The 16430-nt window shown below is 32.2% G+C and overlaps 2 protein-coding genes across 2 annotated transcripts; one reads left to right on the top strand and one right to left on the bottom strand.

Moving 5' to 3' along the window:
- Positions 1-4711: 4711 nt before the first annotated feature.
- On the bottom strand, positions 4712-7156 carry LOC148601181 (uncharacterized). Its single transcript, XM_088556643.1, has 3 exons — positions 6975-7156; positions 5020-5277; positions 4712-4819 (listed from the first exon to the last, which is right to left on the bottom strand). Exons 1-3 carry the CDS (start codon positions 7063-7065, stop codon positions 4806-4808), a joined length of 363 nt encoding a protein of 120 aa, XP_088412769.1. The 5' UTR covers positions 7066-7156; the 3' UTR covers positions 4712-4805.
- A 3811-nt stretch (positions 7157-10967) lies between these two features.
- LOC148601180 (uncharacterized) lies at positions 10968-13264 on the top strand. Its single transcript, XM_088555278.1, has 5 exons — positions 10968-10993; positions 11726-11829; positions 12211-12243; positions 12618-12905; positions 13156-13264. The coding sequence occupies exons 2-5, from the start codon at positions 11730-11732 to the stop codon at positions 13173-13175; spliced, it is 441 nt and encodes a 146-aa protein (XP_088411404.1). The 5' UTR covers positions 10968-10993; positions 11726-11729; the 3' UTR covers positions 13176-13264.
- Positions 13265-16430: the final 3166 nt, after the last annotated feature.

Genomic DNA, 16430 nt, shown 5'->3' with positions numbered 1-16430 from the left:
GGTTGTCTGGATCATAGGAAGCACTATAAAAAAACTTCATTATGATCCTACGACAGTAAACTTGTAGTGATTAAAATCTAATGATGGAAAACATATACCATCAAATATGATAATTATCGGTACCAAAATTAAAATCTTTAGAATGTTGATATTGATACCTGCTGATACTTGTTATAGCTGTTTAGTGTCATTTAAAATCAGCTTTAATTCTTGGTTTTCCACATTTGATTTAAAACAAGACTCAATAGTCGTATTCAAACGACAGTTTTGAAACAAATCATTGTGAAAGTCAAAAGTAAAGGAAAATATTTGCAGTTAAAATTTATTTGTATTCAAACTTAAACTGTTTGTGTTTAACAAGAATCAGTTCGCACTAATATTTATTATTTGATTTTGTTAAAACGCAAATAAGAATTGAATATTTCAAAACAAGTCATTTGTGGAAAGTTCGACAAAATTGGGTTGATGATTTTCAAATTCTTTTAAAATTTTAAAAACCTTATTTAAGTACATATACAACAAATGCGATACATCTTATTTTAGCGATAAATTGTGAAAAAGATCAACAGATCACGAATGAGTCAATTGCCATTCATACCGGTACACTTAAATGTCAAAACGTAGATGTTTTATGTTAAAATATAAACCATAATTGCAAATTTATGGCTTATCATAATGACATATTACTTCAAAGTTTAAGATCAAGGCTTACGATCTCAATAATAACACTTAATAATGATGCTTTAATCATCAGTTTTACACTACATAAAGGTTTAAAAGGTACATAATCTATCTTCGCTAACTATCCACTAGTCAATGTAAGTATATCGATGAGTTGTTTCTAAGTTTCTCTCTCAGATTTCCTTATCACTATAAGTGCATTCAACATAATCATACTTAAACGGATGATGTGGAGGACATATATCATTTCTCCTGCTGAATTATTGGATGGCGTTTGCTGTCAAATCTTTTAATTTGTAGAAAATGAAATGTACATTAAACTAAATTTTACAATCACGATTTTACCAAGAGGAGAGTAATACCACGGAATATATCCTGAATATACGAAAGAAGATTAACAAAATTTGAGATACTTTTTGACAATATATTTTTTAAGAGCTCAATTGAATTCCGCTGCCTATATGTGATATATTCATTAACACTAGAACAACCATATATATGACCATTTCCGACACTAAAACCATTACCCAGACCCTACAGAACACCATTTCTCACTAAAAGACGAGAAAATTCCCATTTTTAGCTGTGCGAGATTACCTTACTTTACGCATGGTATAAGACGGAACACTTATGTTTTCCCGTAAAATATTGGCAAAATTGATTTAAGAGTTACTGAACAATCAATCATGCCAAATTCGAATATGTGGTTGAATATTCTATTAAAATAATACTTTTATCGAGCATCGGTAGGGTAAGCGTCCTCTGCTTTTCTAGAAACACCCGCCGAGTTGCTCATAAAAAGTCAAGTCCGGGGTAGACAAACGAGGAAAGGAAAACTATGACCCGTTAAATAAATCAGTTTTCATGGTGCTGATGGATACACCATAACGATCCACGAGCTTATGATTACGACCATAAAACGTCTGTAGTGATGACTTCAATCTTGTAGCAACATAACCCTGTTCGAATGGATAGTAAGGAATCAATTTGAATAACCAGGGATGAAAATTTGTCTGTATTGTGTTAGAAATTTGACGGACGAGCAGAAAATATCTAACAACTTCAAATTATAAAGCATTTTTAAGGAGAACTTCAACTTAAAAAAATTCATAGTCATATCGAAATATACGATGTACGGGAGTTGTATTGGAATACGTGAGTAGTCGAATGCTACTCTATATTACTACAGTGTGTAGGGTTATAGAACACATAAAGGAAGACAACTCTTATAATGCATTATCATTTTTCACAAAACCCGCCACTCCTATAAACTGGCCATTTTTTCTTGTCCCAGCTGTGGCCGGTTTGGAGAAGTTTCACTGTATAATAACGCATTAAAAGCATGTTTTATTGTCCATAGATTAACCCCAGTTACATAATGTATACATATAAGAAAATTGATATTATCATCATTTGTTATCTTTATTTATTCTTCGATATTTTGTTTACCCCATTCCTTCGTTCCATTACTTGACCATATTATGTGTTTTTTCTGTAATCTTCTACAATACGTTCCATTGACCTTTTACCTACCATGTTCAGTTACTTTTAAAAACTGAATTATCATTTTGTCATTTTTTGTTGTTGTAAAATTGAGAGAAAATATAATGTCGAGCATATTGATGAACCGACAGTGCATCTCGTTTTGTATGGAGTTTTGTGGAGTTTACATATCCAATACAAATAAGATAAGTCTATAGACTTGGTTTCCATTGGTATGTTTAAAGAAGCCATGAAATACTTCTTGCTTTCATCTTTGTTGAAAGTAGTGCGTTTGTATGTACAATCACCAAACTCGTCATGTAGATCTAAATCTGCAATAAGACATCCATAGAGCACAAACATAATGTTCGAGGTTTTGTCTGCAGGAACGACATTTGAATTAAGGAAAGACAACATTTGTCTTGGTCTCCATGTACAAATTAAGGTCAAAATATATATTTAGGTATTTATTCAGGGGATTTGACATTGTGCCGAAGACTAATTAGACTAATTGCCCTCGTCAAGGTTACCAAAAAGGGTGCTTCGTCATATTCTTGTCTGACCCATCTTTTATCATATAAATCAAATACATCCATAACTATTTAGGTGATTATTCCATTGCTGTGCTGTGTATTTAGGCAATCAGATATTACTCCATAAAGATGAATATGGTAACAATATATGATACCAGTGTTGATACTCATGTACAAAATGTTGACAACAGAATAATATACAATGATCAATTACATATAAAACTGAACAAAATAAAACGGCATACAGTACAAACAAAAAAACTAAACAAAAAACAAAAAACAAAAACAAAAACAAAAACCAAACAAACAAACAAAAAACTAAACAAACATTAAAAAAAAACAAAAAACAAACAAAAAACAAACAAACAAACAAACAAACAAAACAACACAAAAAAACAATAAACAAAAACAAACGAAACAAAACTAAGAAATAAAAAAACAATAAACAAAATAAAACTGAAGCACTTGCAATTTCATTTCCTACAAAACAATGGTAGATACATCGCAGGTTAATTTGATCCCTCAGAGCACCCGATTGAAATCCGGTCAGCATCAGTTTCGGTAGCTTATGAATCTAGTATTATATGAAATTTAAGGGAAAATTTCTTTTTTCGTCATAAGGATAGAAACTTGATATCAGTTAATCAAGTAGTGATTGCTAAATCCCTGTCATTGTGTACGTAGGGGCTAATTTGGCACCAAATTGTTTGAAAATTGATTTTATTATTTTATTATTAGAATATGAAAAGAAAAGGAACTTGTTTTATTATTTTTTGATCGATCATTTAATCAATTATTCTTCACAAGGAACATTAATTCCAAACTCATTGTGTTTAACAAATGATACTATGGATAAATTATTTTCGTTTATTGAGTCTAATAAGAACATAGCGATCCGACTTCATATAGTAGAAAGAAATATGCTGTAAATTTGCATTTTTGTTTTGGTGCTATCTTTTATTTACTTTTATAAAGCTATTGTTATCGGTTAATGTACAAGGTCCGTCTCCCAGCTAGATGCTCTCAGCTCGCTGAAGGACAACTGATAAAATACTTAATGAAATCGATTGTCGATTGAATTATTAAAAACAATTCAGAGTTAATTTTAATGTTAGAAGAAGGTTACATTAAACGGAAACGGGGCATAATTTCATTAATTTCAGATAAATGTTGTCGAAAAAAATATAAATTGTTCCTTACGCAATCAACGTCTGTTAAGTTTGGTTTTATTTTACAATCATTCTTTTATTCTTTCAGATAAACGATATGAAACTATTTGAAAAAAAAGTATTTAGTTCTGAATATTCGTTCTTTTCTTTAGGGTAGAGAAAGAACAAACGATTGATTGATTGATATATTGGTGTTTAACGCCCAATCATCAATATTTTAGCTATATCAGGGCAATGAACATGAAATGGGTGATAAAATGAACATGAAATTATGATGAAATGAAAAATGAGGTAGGACACAAGGACAGTAGGATCGACGAATTTCGATTGCCACTGGAAATAACGAGAGGGTTGTAGGGTCGAGCGTTTTAGCCTTCTGTGGTTGAGCACAAATGTTCCTACTCCTATCGAATACCACAGCAGATTCTTGAATGTGCGAGGAATGTGCAATCTTTCCCAACACGTGACACCACTATGGTTTGCGGTCAGGTTTTCCCTTCTACCACCGTTGGCACACATCTCACTTATTCTGTGGCCAGAGCTCTCTAGCCCCCGGCCAGGGTTCTGAGCACTATCCAGTCGTCTTTTACGACAAGTTTAGCGCTGCTGCATGTCTATTCTTTTGACACTCGGACCCGCACAGGTCAAGATCAAATGAAGAGAAATTCATTAAATATATACAAAAATACGAAAAGAAAGGTGAAATTGAAAAATAACAATAAAGGATGGATTTGGTTAATCGTATTTCGTACTAGAACGATCTTGTCACGTGTAGCAAACATTTTCATCGACACATCTTTATCTCAAATGGTCACATCAAAACATATAACCAAAGTGTATAAAAGATTTTTTTTTATTTCAGGAAGTCTGATGATAGGTAATTCGTAATTAGGTCGTCTACAGTGGGAAGTTTTGTTGCAATGGAGTTTCAGGATCCGGTTTAATATTTTCCACCTAAATTGAAAATAATAACAAAATATTACTGTAGTTATTTGCAAAAATAAGTCCTGAAACTGAATGACAACGATAAAATATATTTAAACAGCGAATTAACTCTATTTCTCTATATTTGCATTTCATAAAACATTACATTAGTTATGATATATATTGTCATTTTTTAGATAGAAATAATTACGTTTTATGTAGTAATTTACCTCCAATACGTCCGCCGCCACCATAGGCGATTACGCTACCACCGTAGGCGATTCCTCCACCGATGACGGCTCCACCAATAACTGCTGCCGGTGCACTGACAAAAGGGGCAGCTGTTTTGACTTTCACAACGGATGTCATGACAACTGGTGCACTGACTACAGTTGCACGGTAATCGAGACCATATCCGCTGTATCCACCATAACCATATCCGCCATATCCATCGTAACTGTATCCGCCATATCCAATGCCTTTAACACCTTCATGAATGCAAATATTAATTGAAATGATATTTCTGTTTTTATCAAACCTGCAATAATGTATATACATTAACTTTTTAAATTTTACGAAGGAATTTAAATCAAAGAAAGAGGTATATATACTTGTTTCCGCTTCTGTTATTTGCTTAAAATCCAGGTTACAAAATATTAAGACTTTTTTGGCTCCTATTCTGTGCTAACGTAATGAAAAAATTCTAGACAAAATCGATTAACAAGTTGTAGAACATTCAAAGGTCAAAATTATGTGACAAGACACGGTTTCTAAGCACCTTTCATTAAATTCATACGAATTAAGAAGGTTTGCAGGTGTTTTGTCGGTCGACAAATGGGCAATACGTTTAAAACCATTTTATTTTTGTTTGCTTTACTAGGCGTTTACAGGAAAAATATCTAGTTGTCTCAAGTTTGCATTTAGGTTTCCATGTTTTGTGGGCATAAATGAACTGCAATAAAGATTTTGATGGCAACCTTGAAGATAGCATTAATTTTACTAAATATGATGCATTCATTATTCATATTTATTTCATTCAGTTCGTTTTCATGGCCAAACCTGAAGTTAACGAAGCATATACTTTATAACTTTATAAATATAGGGATGGGTTCGAAATTCAAAGAAATGATGTTTTATGCATACTTATTCCACCGCCAACAAGATAACGTCCACCTAAAATTGGTGCAAAACAAAATCATCTTTTTTCTCAGTTTTGTAATTGGGAAATAGTTGTCTTCCCTTGATAGACTGATTGTTACCCAAAGGTCTAAAGGTATTGTTTTGACAATTTAGCCAATAACTCCGTAACTGACTTGTTCATTACCTTTAGGAGTTTATCAATAAGAGATGCACAACTATATCCACTGTATTTAATAACCTCATTTATTGTGATTTGAGTAATATTCATATGGCGAATTCAACTATGAAAACATTGAAGTTTTGGTGGCAGTTTAATGTTCGCTATTTTTGTGAGTTAAAGCGGAAATTAAACTGTCGTGAATGTTTTGATCAATAAACATTATAATACATTTCGAGGAACGATTGCGATTTAAGGAGGTATACCTAAGGTAATGGACATAACTCTTGGAATCAGTTATATGTTTGTATCATATACAATTTATCAAAGCCTACAAGTTTTCATTTGAAGCAGAATGAAATCAATCCAAGTTATTTTGATGCTTACATGCGATTAATGTAAAAAGTTGAATACAAATGATTTGTAAAAGTTGTGTCTCTTACCCTAGGTCTACCTCCTGAAAAACTGCATAAACCGATTGATTGCAGAAACTGCGTAAAAAGAGACGGCGCAAAAATTTCCGGTTTACAGTATCGGATTATTCCGAGTCGCTTAAACTTCTCTTATAAAATATCTATATTTTCAATTAAATATTCAATACATATTAACCGTTATTTCGTTTTTACATTTCAAACATACGTACGCAATCCCGATTGAAAATAATAGCACAATTCATGAAGTTGTCAAAGAACCAATGTCCTAATTTGTAATTAATGTTATATCAATATCATAAGTTAGCCTCGTTTTTATGATTGCGGAACCCATATCGTGATAATATACATAACAGTATAGCAAATTTTCAATCAAAGTTATTTTTAAGTACTATCATTAAATCTATTCTTGTCTACAGGTAACTCAGTAGTGAGTGCTCTTTATTGCGATATTTACCAATATAGCCTCTTACTTCGGGACCCCACAAAAAGCTGCGAACCATACTGACACCAACCAAAAGAAGGGTAACACAACTAAGGAATTTCATGGTGCTTCAACAAGGAAACAGATCTAATCACAAGTGTTTTGCAGACAAACGATAAATTTTGTCACAATATCCTCATTTTCTCCTCATGGAAGTGTCTCCATTTTGTGTTAAGGAGATAAATTATAGATTTAATTATAAATATACGTTTTTAAGGAGAAAAACCAAAGCATTTAAAAAAAGTTTTTAAAACAAGTCTTTGATTACAAATCATAGAATCTAAGCATTATGATATAACTCAACACTTTTACCCTACATCAAACTCATTGTAATTAAATAATACTTACATTATCTTGTTGATAGTAGATTAAGAACGATGGGAAAGTTTCTAATGTATATATTTTCCATTGGTGTTAAGATCTTGATGTCATCTCTATAGATTAAATGAAGAATATTAAGCACAATCCTTGATCTTAAAGGTAATTAATCAAAGAAAAATGTTTTAGATTTCCCCACAAAATTAATTGCTAAAAGAAATTTGACAAGTTTAATACGAAAGTGATAAGGAATATTAAGAATATTAATTCTGAAGTGTAAACCATGCTTTTATGGAACATTTGATCGATAGTATTTGGTTGTCACTATCATTCACTGTACATCATGACGTCAAACCTAAAGCCTTGTATCATAATTGAGACAATGTTCAAATCGTGCATAAATTATAGAAGAAAGTATATCAGGTAGTTATTGTATTGCAAACAAATAACCTTAAACAATAAACAAAACAAAACAAAAAACAAAAAAAACAAAAAAACAAAAAAAAAAAAAAAAAAAACAACAAAAAAATGGTATACATTAAAAACCAAGTCTATTTTTTATTTAAAAAAATCATTATGCACACTGTCGGTCATAAACAATGATTCGACCAATACAATAACGAACTGTACGAACTCATAATATAGTACAGCTAGTAGTGTTTGTGTGTGACAATGCTCTATGAATCGGGATATTATATTTTTTAAATGAAATTTTTACGCGGATAAATTCTGCCATTGTCATCAATCGACAACGCCATTTGTAATTGACATGCATGCCTGTAGTATATTGGGATTAGTTGGAGTAGTTCTTTAATAATAGGGCGTGGCTGAAATACCAAGTTATGTTATACAAAATGGACAGTGTAGGTCGATTATTATTCAGAATCTTACAGAAATAAAAATATAATTGAAAATCGACTTTAAAAACGGAACTTTAATTTGATAAAATCAATAACGTAGACGGATTGATCAGATGCGACAAGTTTTCCTATGCTAACATGTCGCCATTTGGGCATTTTGTAAAACATTTAACTAAATTACATTTCAAATGATCTTCTAAAACTGTAAAATATACCGACTAAGATATTGTCAGAATGTTGGAATAATGATCGACAACTTTATATCTAGTGTTGTGGACTTTTTTTTCATCAGACGGTTGGCATTTCAATGGGAATAAATTATGCTCCGCTGCTTGCTGGCATATTTTATCACTCTTATGAGGCTGACGTTGTAGCTGATCTGATCCAATAGAAGTTTAGCCTCTCATTTTGCTATATATATATACAACGTCTCGGAATGTGACGACTCTATTCGCTACACTGCTCCATCGGATCAAATTGAGACAGGGAAGATATGTAAACGTATATAAAGGTCTGAAAAATTCCCAACGATGTTAGAACTGTTAAATTTGCGATGCAAATGTTTGGTCGTTCCCTCCGCGGGACTCGAGCTCGTACCGCTGTGACACCTATGGCAACACCGCCTGCACAAAGTCCAGTACTTAGTACACGATGTATGGTAGTACGGGACAGTTCATTTAGATGTTATTATGTAGGATAGAGGATCAAATTAATGATGCATGTCACAACAAATCAATATTATACAACGTCTCAGAATGTGACGTCTCTATTCGCTACACTGCTCCATCGGATCAAATTGATACAGGGAAGATATGTAAACGTATAGAAAGGTCTGAAAAATTCCCAACGATGTTAGAACTGTCCCGTACTACCATACATCGTGTACCAAGTTACAGCCCTAGATTAATCCTACGAGGAGGAATGACCCGGCCAGCGAAAGCTATATTTTTATATAGCCCAGCTGGTCGAGTGGTCTAGGGCGCTGGCCTTTGTGCAGGCGGTGTTGCCATAGGTGTCACAGCGGTACGAGTTCGAGTCCCGCGGAGGGAACGACCAAAAATTTGCATCGCAAATTTAACAGTTCTAACATCGTTGGGAATTTTTCAGACCTTTCTATATATATATGGCATATTGTCTTTAATCAATCCTACCGTTGGGATGATTTAGTACATTGCATCATACTCAGAGACTTGAGATAAAGTACACTACAGACACTGTGAAGTCAGCCTTATTTTTAGCCAAGCAGTAAGAGATCTATTAAAAAGAAAAACTCATGACCAAATTATACGACAAACGCAATTAATTATCATTGTCAACTTTCCTTTCATTTGTGGCAACATCCTTTCAACATTTGCGTATGGTGTTTCCATATCACAACTCATACATTATTCCAGAGCTGGACTTCTCACAATTAGGTATCTTCTGGAAAAGGTTATGCTGCTTTATGATTAAAGTCATTACTACAGATTTTGGATTGTCGTCATCATGAACTCGTAAATCGATATGGTATATCCATCTACAACATGAGAACCGATGTGGTCATTATATAATAGTTTGTCTATCTAGGACGTTATTCTTAATAAGCAATTTGACGGGTGTTTCTAGAAAAGTAGAGGACGCTTTCCCTTCCGGTGCACCTGGTTCATGCTCCAATGTTTAAATTGAGTCCGGGTTGCTCTTAACTACAGTTTACTTGTTTGTTCACGTTCTATGTTGTACTAGTGTGTATATTCACTTTCGAGTCGATATATTTGGAATATATTCTTTTGATTTTCGCTCGAATGTTGGTTCATTGATAACTCAATTGAATAGTTCATTCAATAAGACAAAATGCATTAGAAAGTGTATATTTTGTTTTTATCTGTTTTGTTATTTCATTAAACGTCATTACACACAGCTTTTAACGATTGTATTTATACAATTTTGTTAACAAGTTTTTGTCTTATTGATAAATTGAAGTTTATTTAATAGGTCCACTGAATTGCATCTTTTCAGGACAATGAATCAAATAAAATTTAATGAAATTATACTTTTTTTCAAACATAGAAATCACATTCAAGGAGCAACCGAACTAAATCAATACTGATCCTCTAGATAACATTGAACGCGAAAAGAGTATTCCATCGGATGTTGAGATACAAGTTATAAAGGATTAAACTGAAGTAAATAACGCATAGCGAATTTTCTTTTAGGGTACTAATTTTGACGTATTGTAGCGGCTATGGAAAACACCTAAATATACTTCGCAAACTTTTTGCCTCACATACTTTAAGCACAACTACACATCCACCAAGATAAAAAAAACAACAGTTTTTCATATACTGTTTTGCAAAATAAAAAGATATATATGCCAAATATTTACACCATACAGCATTAGGAGACAAGAAATCTAGAAATTATTTTTTCAAATTTAGCTTATAAAATTGCGTTCGGGATTTATGATGAAATAATGATGAATGGTATAAATTGACGATCATCACGCGCACACGACTGCTTGTCATCTATCTTACAAAACTTATTTACAAATACACATGTAAAAAAAAAATGGAGAAAAAAGTTTTTTGTCATTATAATTCCCATTGATATTCAAATCATCAAAATTTAAAATAAAATCGTTGACTTTTAAAAGCAATATGTCTACTTTTATTGTGGATTTATTGCGATTCAGAATGATAGATATTTTTGGTAAAAAGATCAAGACTTTTAAGCTATGAATTAAGTTTTTTCCTTGCACCAGTCTGTTTATTCCACCACTGAAAAGTATATATAAGATGCATTTCTCCTAGTGGTTCACATCCATAGTCTACACCAAAAGTGAGTACATCTAATCCTTTATTAAGTTCTATTTATTTCTTTTCTCTTGTAACGTTTCTAATTTGCAATTGATAGAGTAAACTTTCAGTATTTACTTTACAACAAATTTGGTTTGAAACGGGTACCATTTTCCAGTTTACTTACCAAGGAAAAAGACATATATAGATGTAAATTTTAACATCAATGAACAATAGGGACTGTTGTGTTCAATCAATAGTAAAGGAAAAATTATAGGATTACTTTGTATGCATCATTTCCCTTTTTTTCAATGTGAAACTATAAATGTGTAATTTTATTTCCATACCCGTGACAAAATTAGTTTCCCTAGAGAAATTCAGATATAAGTTGTTCTTGACTTCTTTAAAATAACAGTAAATTTTGATTAAGAACAAACCATGGGAGTAAGACCATTCAATGTATTTTGAGTGGTATGTTTTAACGCTACTGTGATCTCTGAAGAAGTTTCCATTATTACCCTTTACCATTTCTGTCAACCAGTTTGTGTTTTCTTGCAGTGCCTGGCTCCATTTTCATTAAAAAAATGAACCAATGAAACGTTTTATTACATTAACCAAGTTTCAAAAGTTTTCGAGTATTCAGAAATACACTTTTACAAGATTTGATTAAAAAGTTTATTTATTTGAAGAACTTCTAGAAATGACTCATTTAACCACATTAGATATATATTTACTTTTCATAATTATACTCTATTATGTTTCCCATTTTTGTTAGCACCATGCAATTCCTCAGCTGTGTATCTCTCCTGTTGGTTGCTGCCTGTATGGTTAGCGGTTTTGGTGGTTATGGTGGTTACTATGGAGGAGGAGGTTACTATGGTAAATACAATTTAAATTAATACCCATTAATTTGAAGACGAGATTAATGAATGTTTTTAATATGTTTAGCAAACCGAACAGAATCAGTAATCGATATTTTGGAGGTGTATCACATTTTTTTTCAGACTTTGCATGATTCTTACAAAGACAGCTACTTAAATATTTTTTGAAATATTATATGAATATGTAATATTATACAATGAAATGATTTTGTCTTCATGTCATTAGAACTGTTTTGCACATCGCAAAACAGGCAACTTTCAGCAAGTTGTTCGTACGATTTGATGTACATATTTAACAATATATCTATCAATAAGTTACGAAGTATGCATAGACAAGCTATGGAAGACCTTTTAAAAAAATCGCTGAATTTTTTTTCAGGTGGAGGAGGTGTTCTTATAGGTGGCGGAATTGGTATGAACATACTGTTACTGCTTTAAATTAAATATACTTGTTCTTCGGAAGCCAAATATATTTTGATTTTAATGATTCTAAATGCTTTAACTGTTGTTTAAATAACAATCTGTGGAAACACCAATTTTTCAGGATTCAATTGAACCACGAATTCATATTCACAACGATAATGTTCAGTGAGAACTGTTCTCACATGATCTACGAATTAAAGATCGCTCATACATGTAGTTATCACAAAGTATTTATACCAAACCGCAAAGGTAAATCGTATTTTTTTTTTCAAATATACACAGAAACAATATAAGTTGCAACAGTTATTGCAGACAAAAACAATTTATATATATTTTTAAAAAATGTATTTTTCTATAAAAAAGGTCTTAAAGGTTTAGGTTACGGTTATGGCGGACTTGGATATGGCTATGGTGGCTACGGAGGTTACGGTGGCTATGGAGGTTACGGTGGTTATGGAGGTTACGGTGGTTATGGAGGATACGGAGGCTATGGTCTCGGTTATGGTGCAGCCGTTGTTAGTGCACCAATTGTGAGAACATCTGTCGTCAAAGCTGTCAGTGCACCAGGTGCAGTAGTAAGTGGACCAGCCATTGTTGCTGGTGGATATGGTATTGGAGGAGGCGCTGGAGTAATTGTTGGCGGTGGCGGCGGTACGTACGAAATATCAAATAAAACAAAAATCTCAAATAAACTCGTTTTTTATGAACTAACACTGATCACATATATCAAGTTTTGCACATTATTATGAGGAATAATATGACGTTTTCTCAGGATGTTTTTTCTACATATAATTATATAACTCACATACTCTTGTCGACGATCAATGTCATGCGTGTTAAGTAATCAATTTTACTTTTTTTGTGTAAGATAATATCATAATGTATGACTGTTTTTTTTCAGTCGGAAAAGGTGCATACTAAACCAGACCATGATTCTTTCATGCATAGACGCCCAAGATACATACAAAATTTATCTTCAGAAGTGCTGCAATAAAAATTGATCAAATGTTTTCTTTTAGTTTTTTACTCACATTTTCCAGGTTTTGCAAAGTAAGGATGGTCCTTATTATTTCAGAAATACATATTTGCCTGTAAGATTAAATCTATTTTTATATAACAAACCTAACAATACGATATAGTAGTAGATAACTTTCCCAGTGTTTACGGATCGAAGAAAGAAAATACAAATAAAATATTTAAATTTTATATTTCAGTACGTCGCACACATTTTAAAAAAATAACAATGGCAAAATACATAGGAAGGTCGGGAACCAGATTTAAAAAAGTCTGATCACATTAATAATAGTAAATTAACACATTGAAATAGTAAAGTTAAATTATTTTAAATTAACAGTGACTTTCACCACTTAACTACAATCATGTTACATTTTTTTTGTTGGGGGATCTGTTACATTGTACTGATGGAATTTTCCGTACTGTAATTGATGCGCAAGATTCCACCTTAATCAACACACACACACACACACACACACACACACACACACACACACACACACAGAACCACACATGAAACCTTCAAAATTTAACAATTCAAAGACGTCAAAATTCGAAATACATGTCAAACAGCAAGCTCCACAACAGCTTGTGATGTTCGTAATTCAATCTTGGCGCTGAAACCATCCCTGTCAGAAAAAAAAACCAGGAATCTAAGTCGGGAAAAACTGAATGATTTTACGCAATGTTATCCGATTACCATACGGCGTTTTATGTAAAAAGAATCCGAGAATTCCGAAAGGCCTTTCTGCAGCGGTAAGAGATCGGACGAACGTCTACCGCTGTACAGAACTTTGGCAAATAGGCGAAAACAAAAATAGAGCCGATGTTTATTCGTAAAAACTTCAGTGACATTCGTCCCTATGGTTGAAAGAAAAAATGAAAATTAAACAGTTTAAATGCTCTTCATTGAAATTACTTTCCGCCCAACAAGCAACAAACTCATTCTACGACGAGGCACCATATAGAACGGGAACGAAGGTATTTAATTCGATTACGATTTGTCGCAGAATTTTCCTGTGATGAAATTGTCAAAAATTCAACGTAACGAATTGTAACATCAAAGGATGATTAGAGTTAAAATATTTTTGCATATTTGTCAATTTCTTGAAACCGTTAGACTAACTTTGTAATTGGCACATAGTTTTACTGAGGCATTTCTGCGCAATCAAATTTTATATTTTGTTTTTGATTGTCAAAATATGCCCTCTCACAAGACACAGCTATTCAATATGTTTTATGTTATTTTACACGAACACTCAATATTAATGAATAACCTTTTGACATAAAAAATCGAAAATATCATTTTGTAAAATTACCATGTAAATGTCCAATAAAACCAAGTGAAGTGCCTGAACCCTCATGTAAAGATAGTAATGATATATAAAGTAATAAATACAGAAGTATACATATCTCCAATGCATTTAATTAATCTTAAATGCATCTGAGAATAAGGTATATATCAAGAAGTTTCATAAGCATGGCATTTACCTTTCAGCGGCTTCGTTGTTCATAGGGAGAGCAACAAGTTTGGGCAAGTTAGTGGGGTACAAAATAATGAGGTAATCAATTCATCGTTCGGAAGTGACACGTTACGGAGAGAATGCTAAATGACAACAAAATATCCCAATGATTATTTTAAAAAACTTAAAGGATATGTTGAATGTCTTAAACAGCAAACGTCGTGAAGGAAATAACACAAGATAACTAAAATAATACATACAAAGTAACAAAAGAAATAAGCAACTCGGACTCCCCTAAAACTTGAAGTATGGACAAGTTGCACCGGTAGGGTAAGTGTCCTCCGCTTTTTTAGAAACACCAACCAAGTTGCTCATAAAAAGTGAAGTCCAACGAAAGAGGAAAAGAGGATTTGAAGTACATACAATGTTTACTTTATTCAAACGCTGCATTGCAATCAATGTCCTCTCTTTTACTTTTATCCCTCACTCAGTTCCAAAGACAGACAATATGAAAATGCCAGAATTTCTGATAACAAAGAGCAAATACATTTATAGTTCAAAACACATATCTATATTGATTTATATTTTAGAATAATTTATCTAAATGAATATTTTATCGATAATTAAATATAAATATTCAACAATCTCTGCTAATTATTTATAAGTACTGCTCATGCATGTTCTGTTCTGTATGTCCAATTTAAATTATAACCTAATACTTGTCAAAAAGTAATGCTTTATCCATGATATATTAGTTTAAGTATAATGCTTACTTCAAACTATATGCGTACGAACTCATCCTTCCGTATTCAAATCTTAATATGTAAAAATGTAACAATTCCCTGTAAATGTCACCTATGGGTAATGTTGTGGAATTTATTGACGAGTTGGCTACGTAAACATAAAAATAATATATGTTGTGAAGTGGCTCAAATTAAACGTAAATAAGAAGAATGAATTAATGAAGAAAAGCCACGTTTAAAAGAAAAGAGGGAATTGAATTCAAATGAAATATGAATAAAAAGTGAAAATATTGAACAAAAAATCAATTTAACGCTTTAATTATATTTTATTCGTACTTAATTCATTTTTATCTTTTAAACGTGGCTATTGTTCACTAATTCATTATATGGACATAGCTGTCATTTATACTATTCTTTAAACAGTTAGTAGTTTTTAAACCATCAAACACAATGATTACATATTCAACATACAACAACACCAAAGAAGATGATTACATATCGCATGGTTACTATAATAATTAAAGCTGCATTAGCTGTCAATTTTTTGTTTCTGTTGAAATATGCCTTAACTTAATTATTACCTTTACATTATACTTTTTGTACAATTTCATTTGATATCCACACATAAAATGCATCAAAGACATGATAGAGATGTCTATATATTTATTGTCTTGCAAGACAAAAAAATCGGCCTAGATAAGTTCGTATACATGTGACTTCTGGTGACCTTAATCCGCGCATGTGCTGTAAGGTTCGCTTCTTTAATAACGAATCTGATAGCAAAGCGAAAGTGGTTATTCAACGCAAAGGAAGACCGACGGACTCAAGCCGTAAAAGAAAAACGTTCGAATATAACGCAAGGATCCTTTTACGTATTGTGATAAAATGCGGCTCAAATATAATCATTATTTATTTGAAAACTAATCAAGAAATAGATGAAATGAAATAAAAACAAG

This window comes from Perna viridis, chromosome 12 (genome assembly GCF_037379345.1).
Source record: "Perna viridis isolate PV_CMFRI_1.1 ecotype Kerala chromosome 12, ASM3737934v1, whole genome shotgun sequence".
Taxonomy (NCBI): Eukaryota; Metazoa; Mollusca; class Bivalvia; order Mytilida; family Mytilidae; genus Perna; species Perna viridis.
This window is presented reverse-complemented; position numbering and strand designations above follow the sequence as displayed.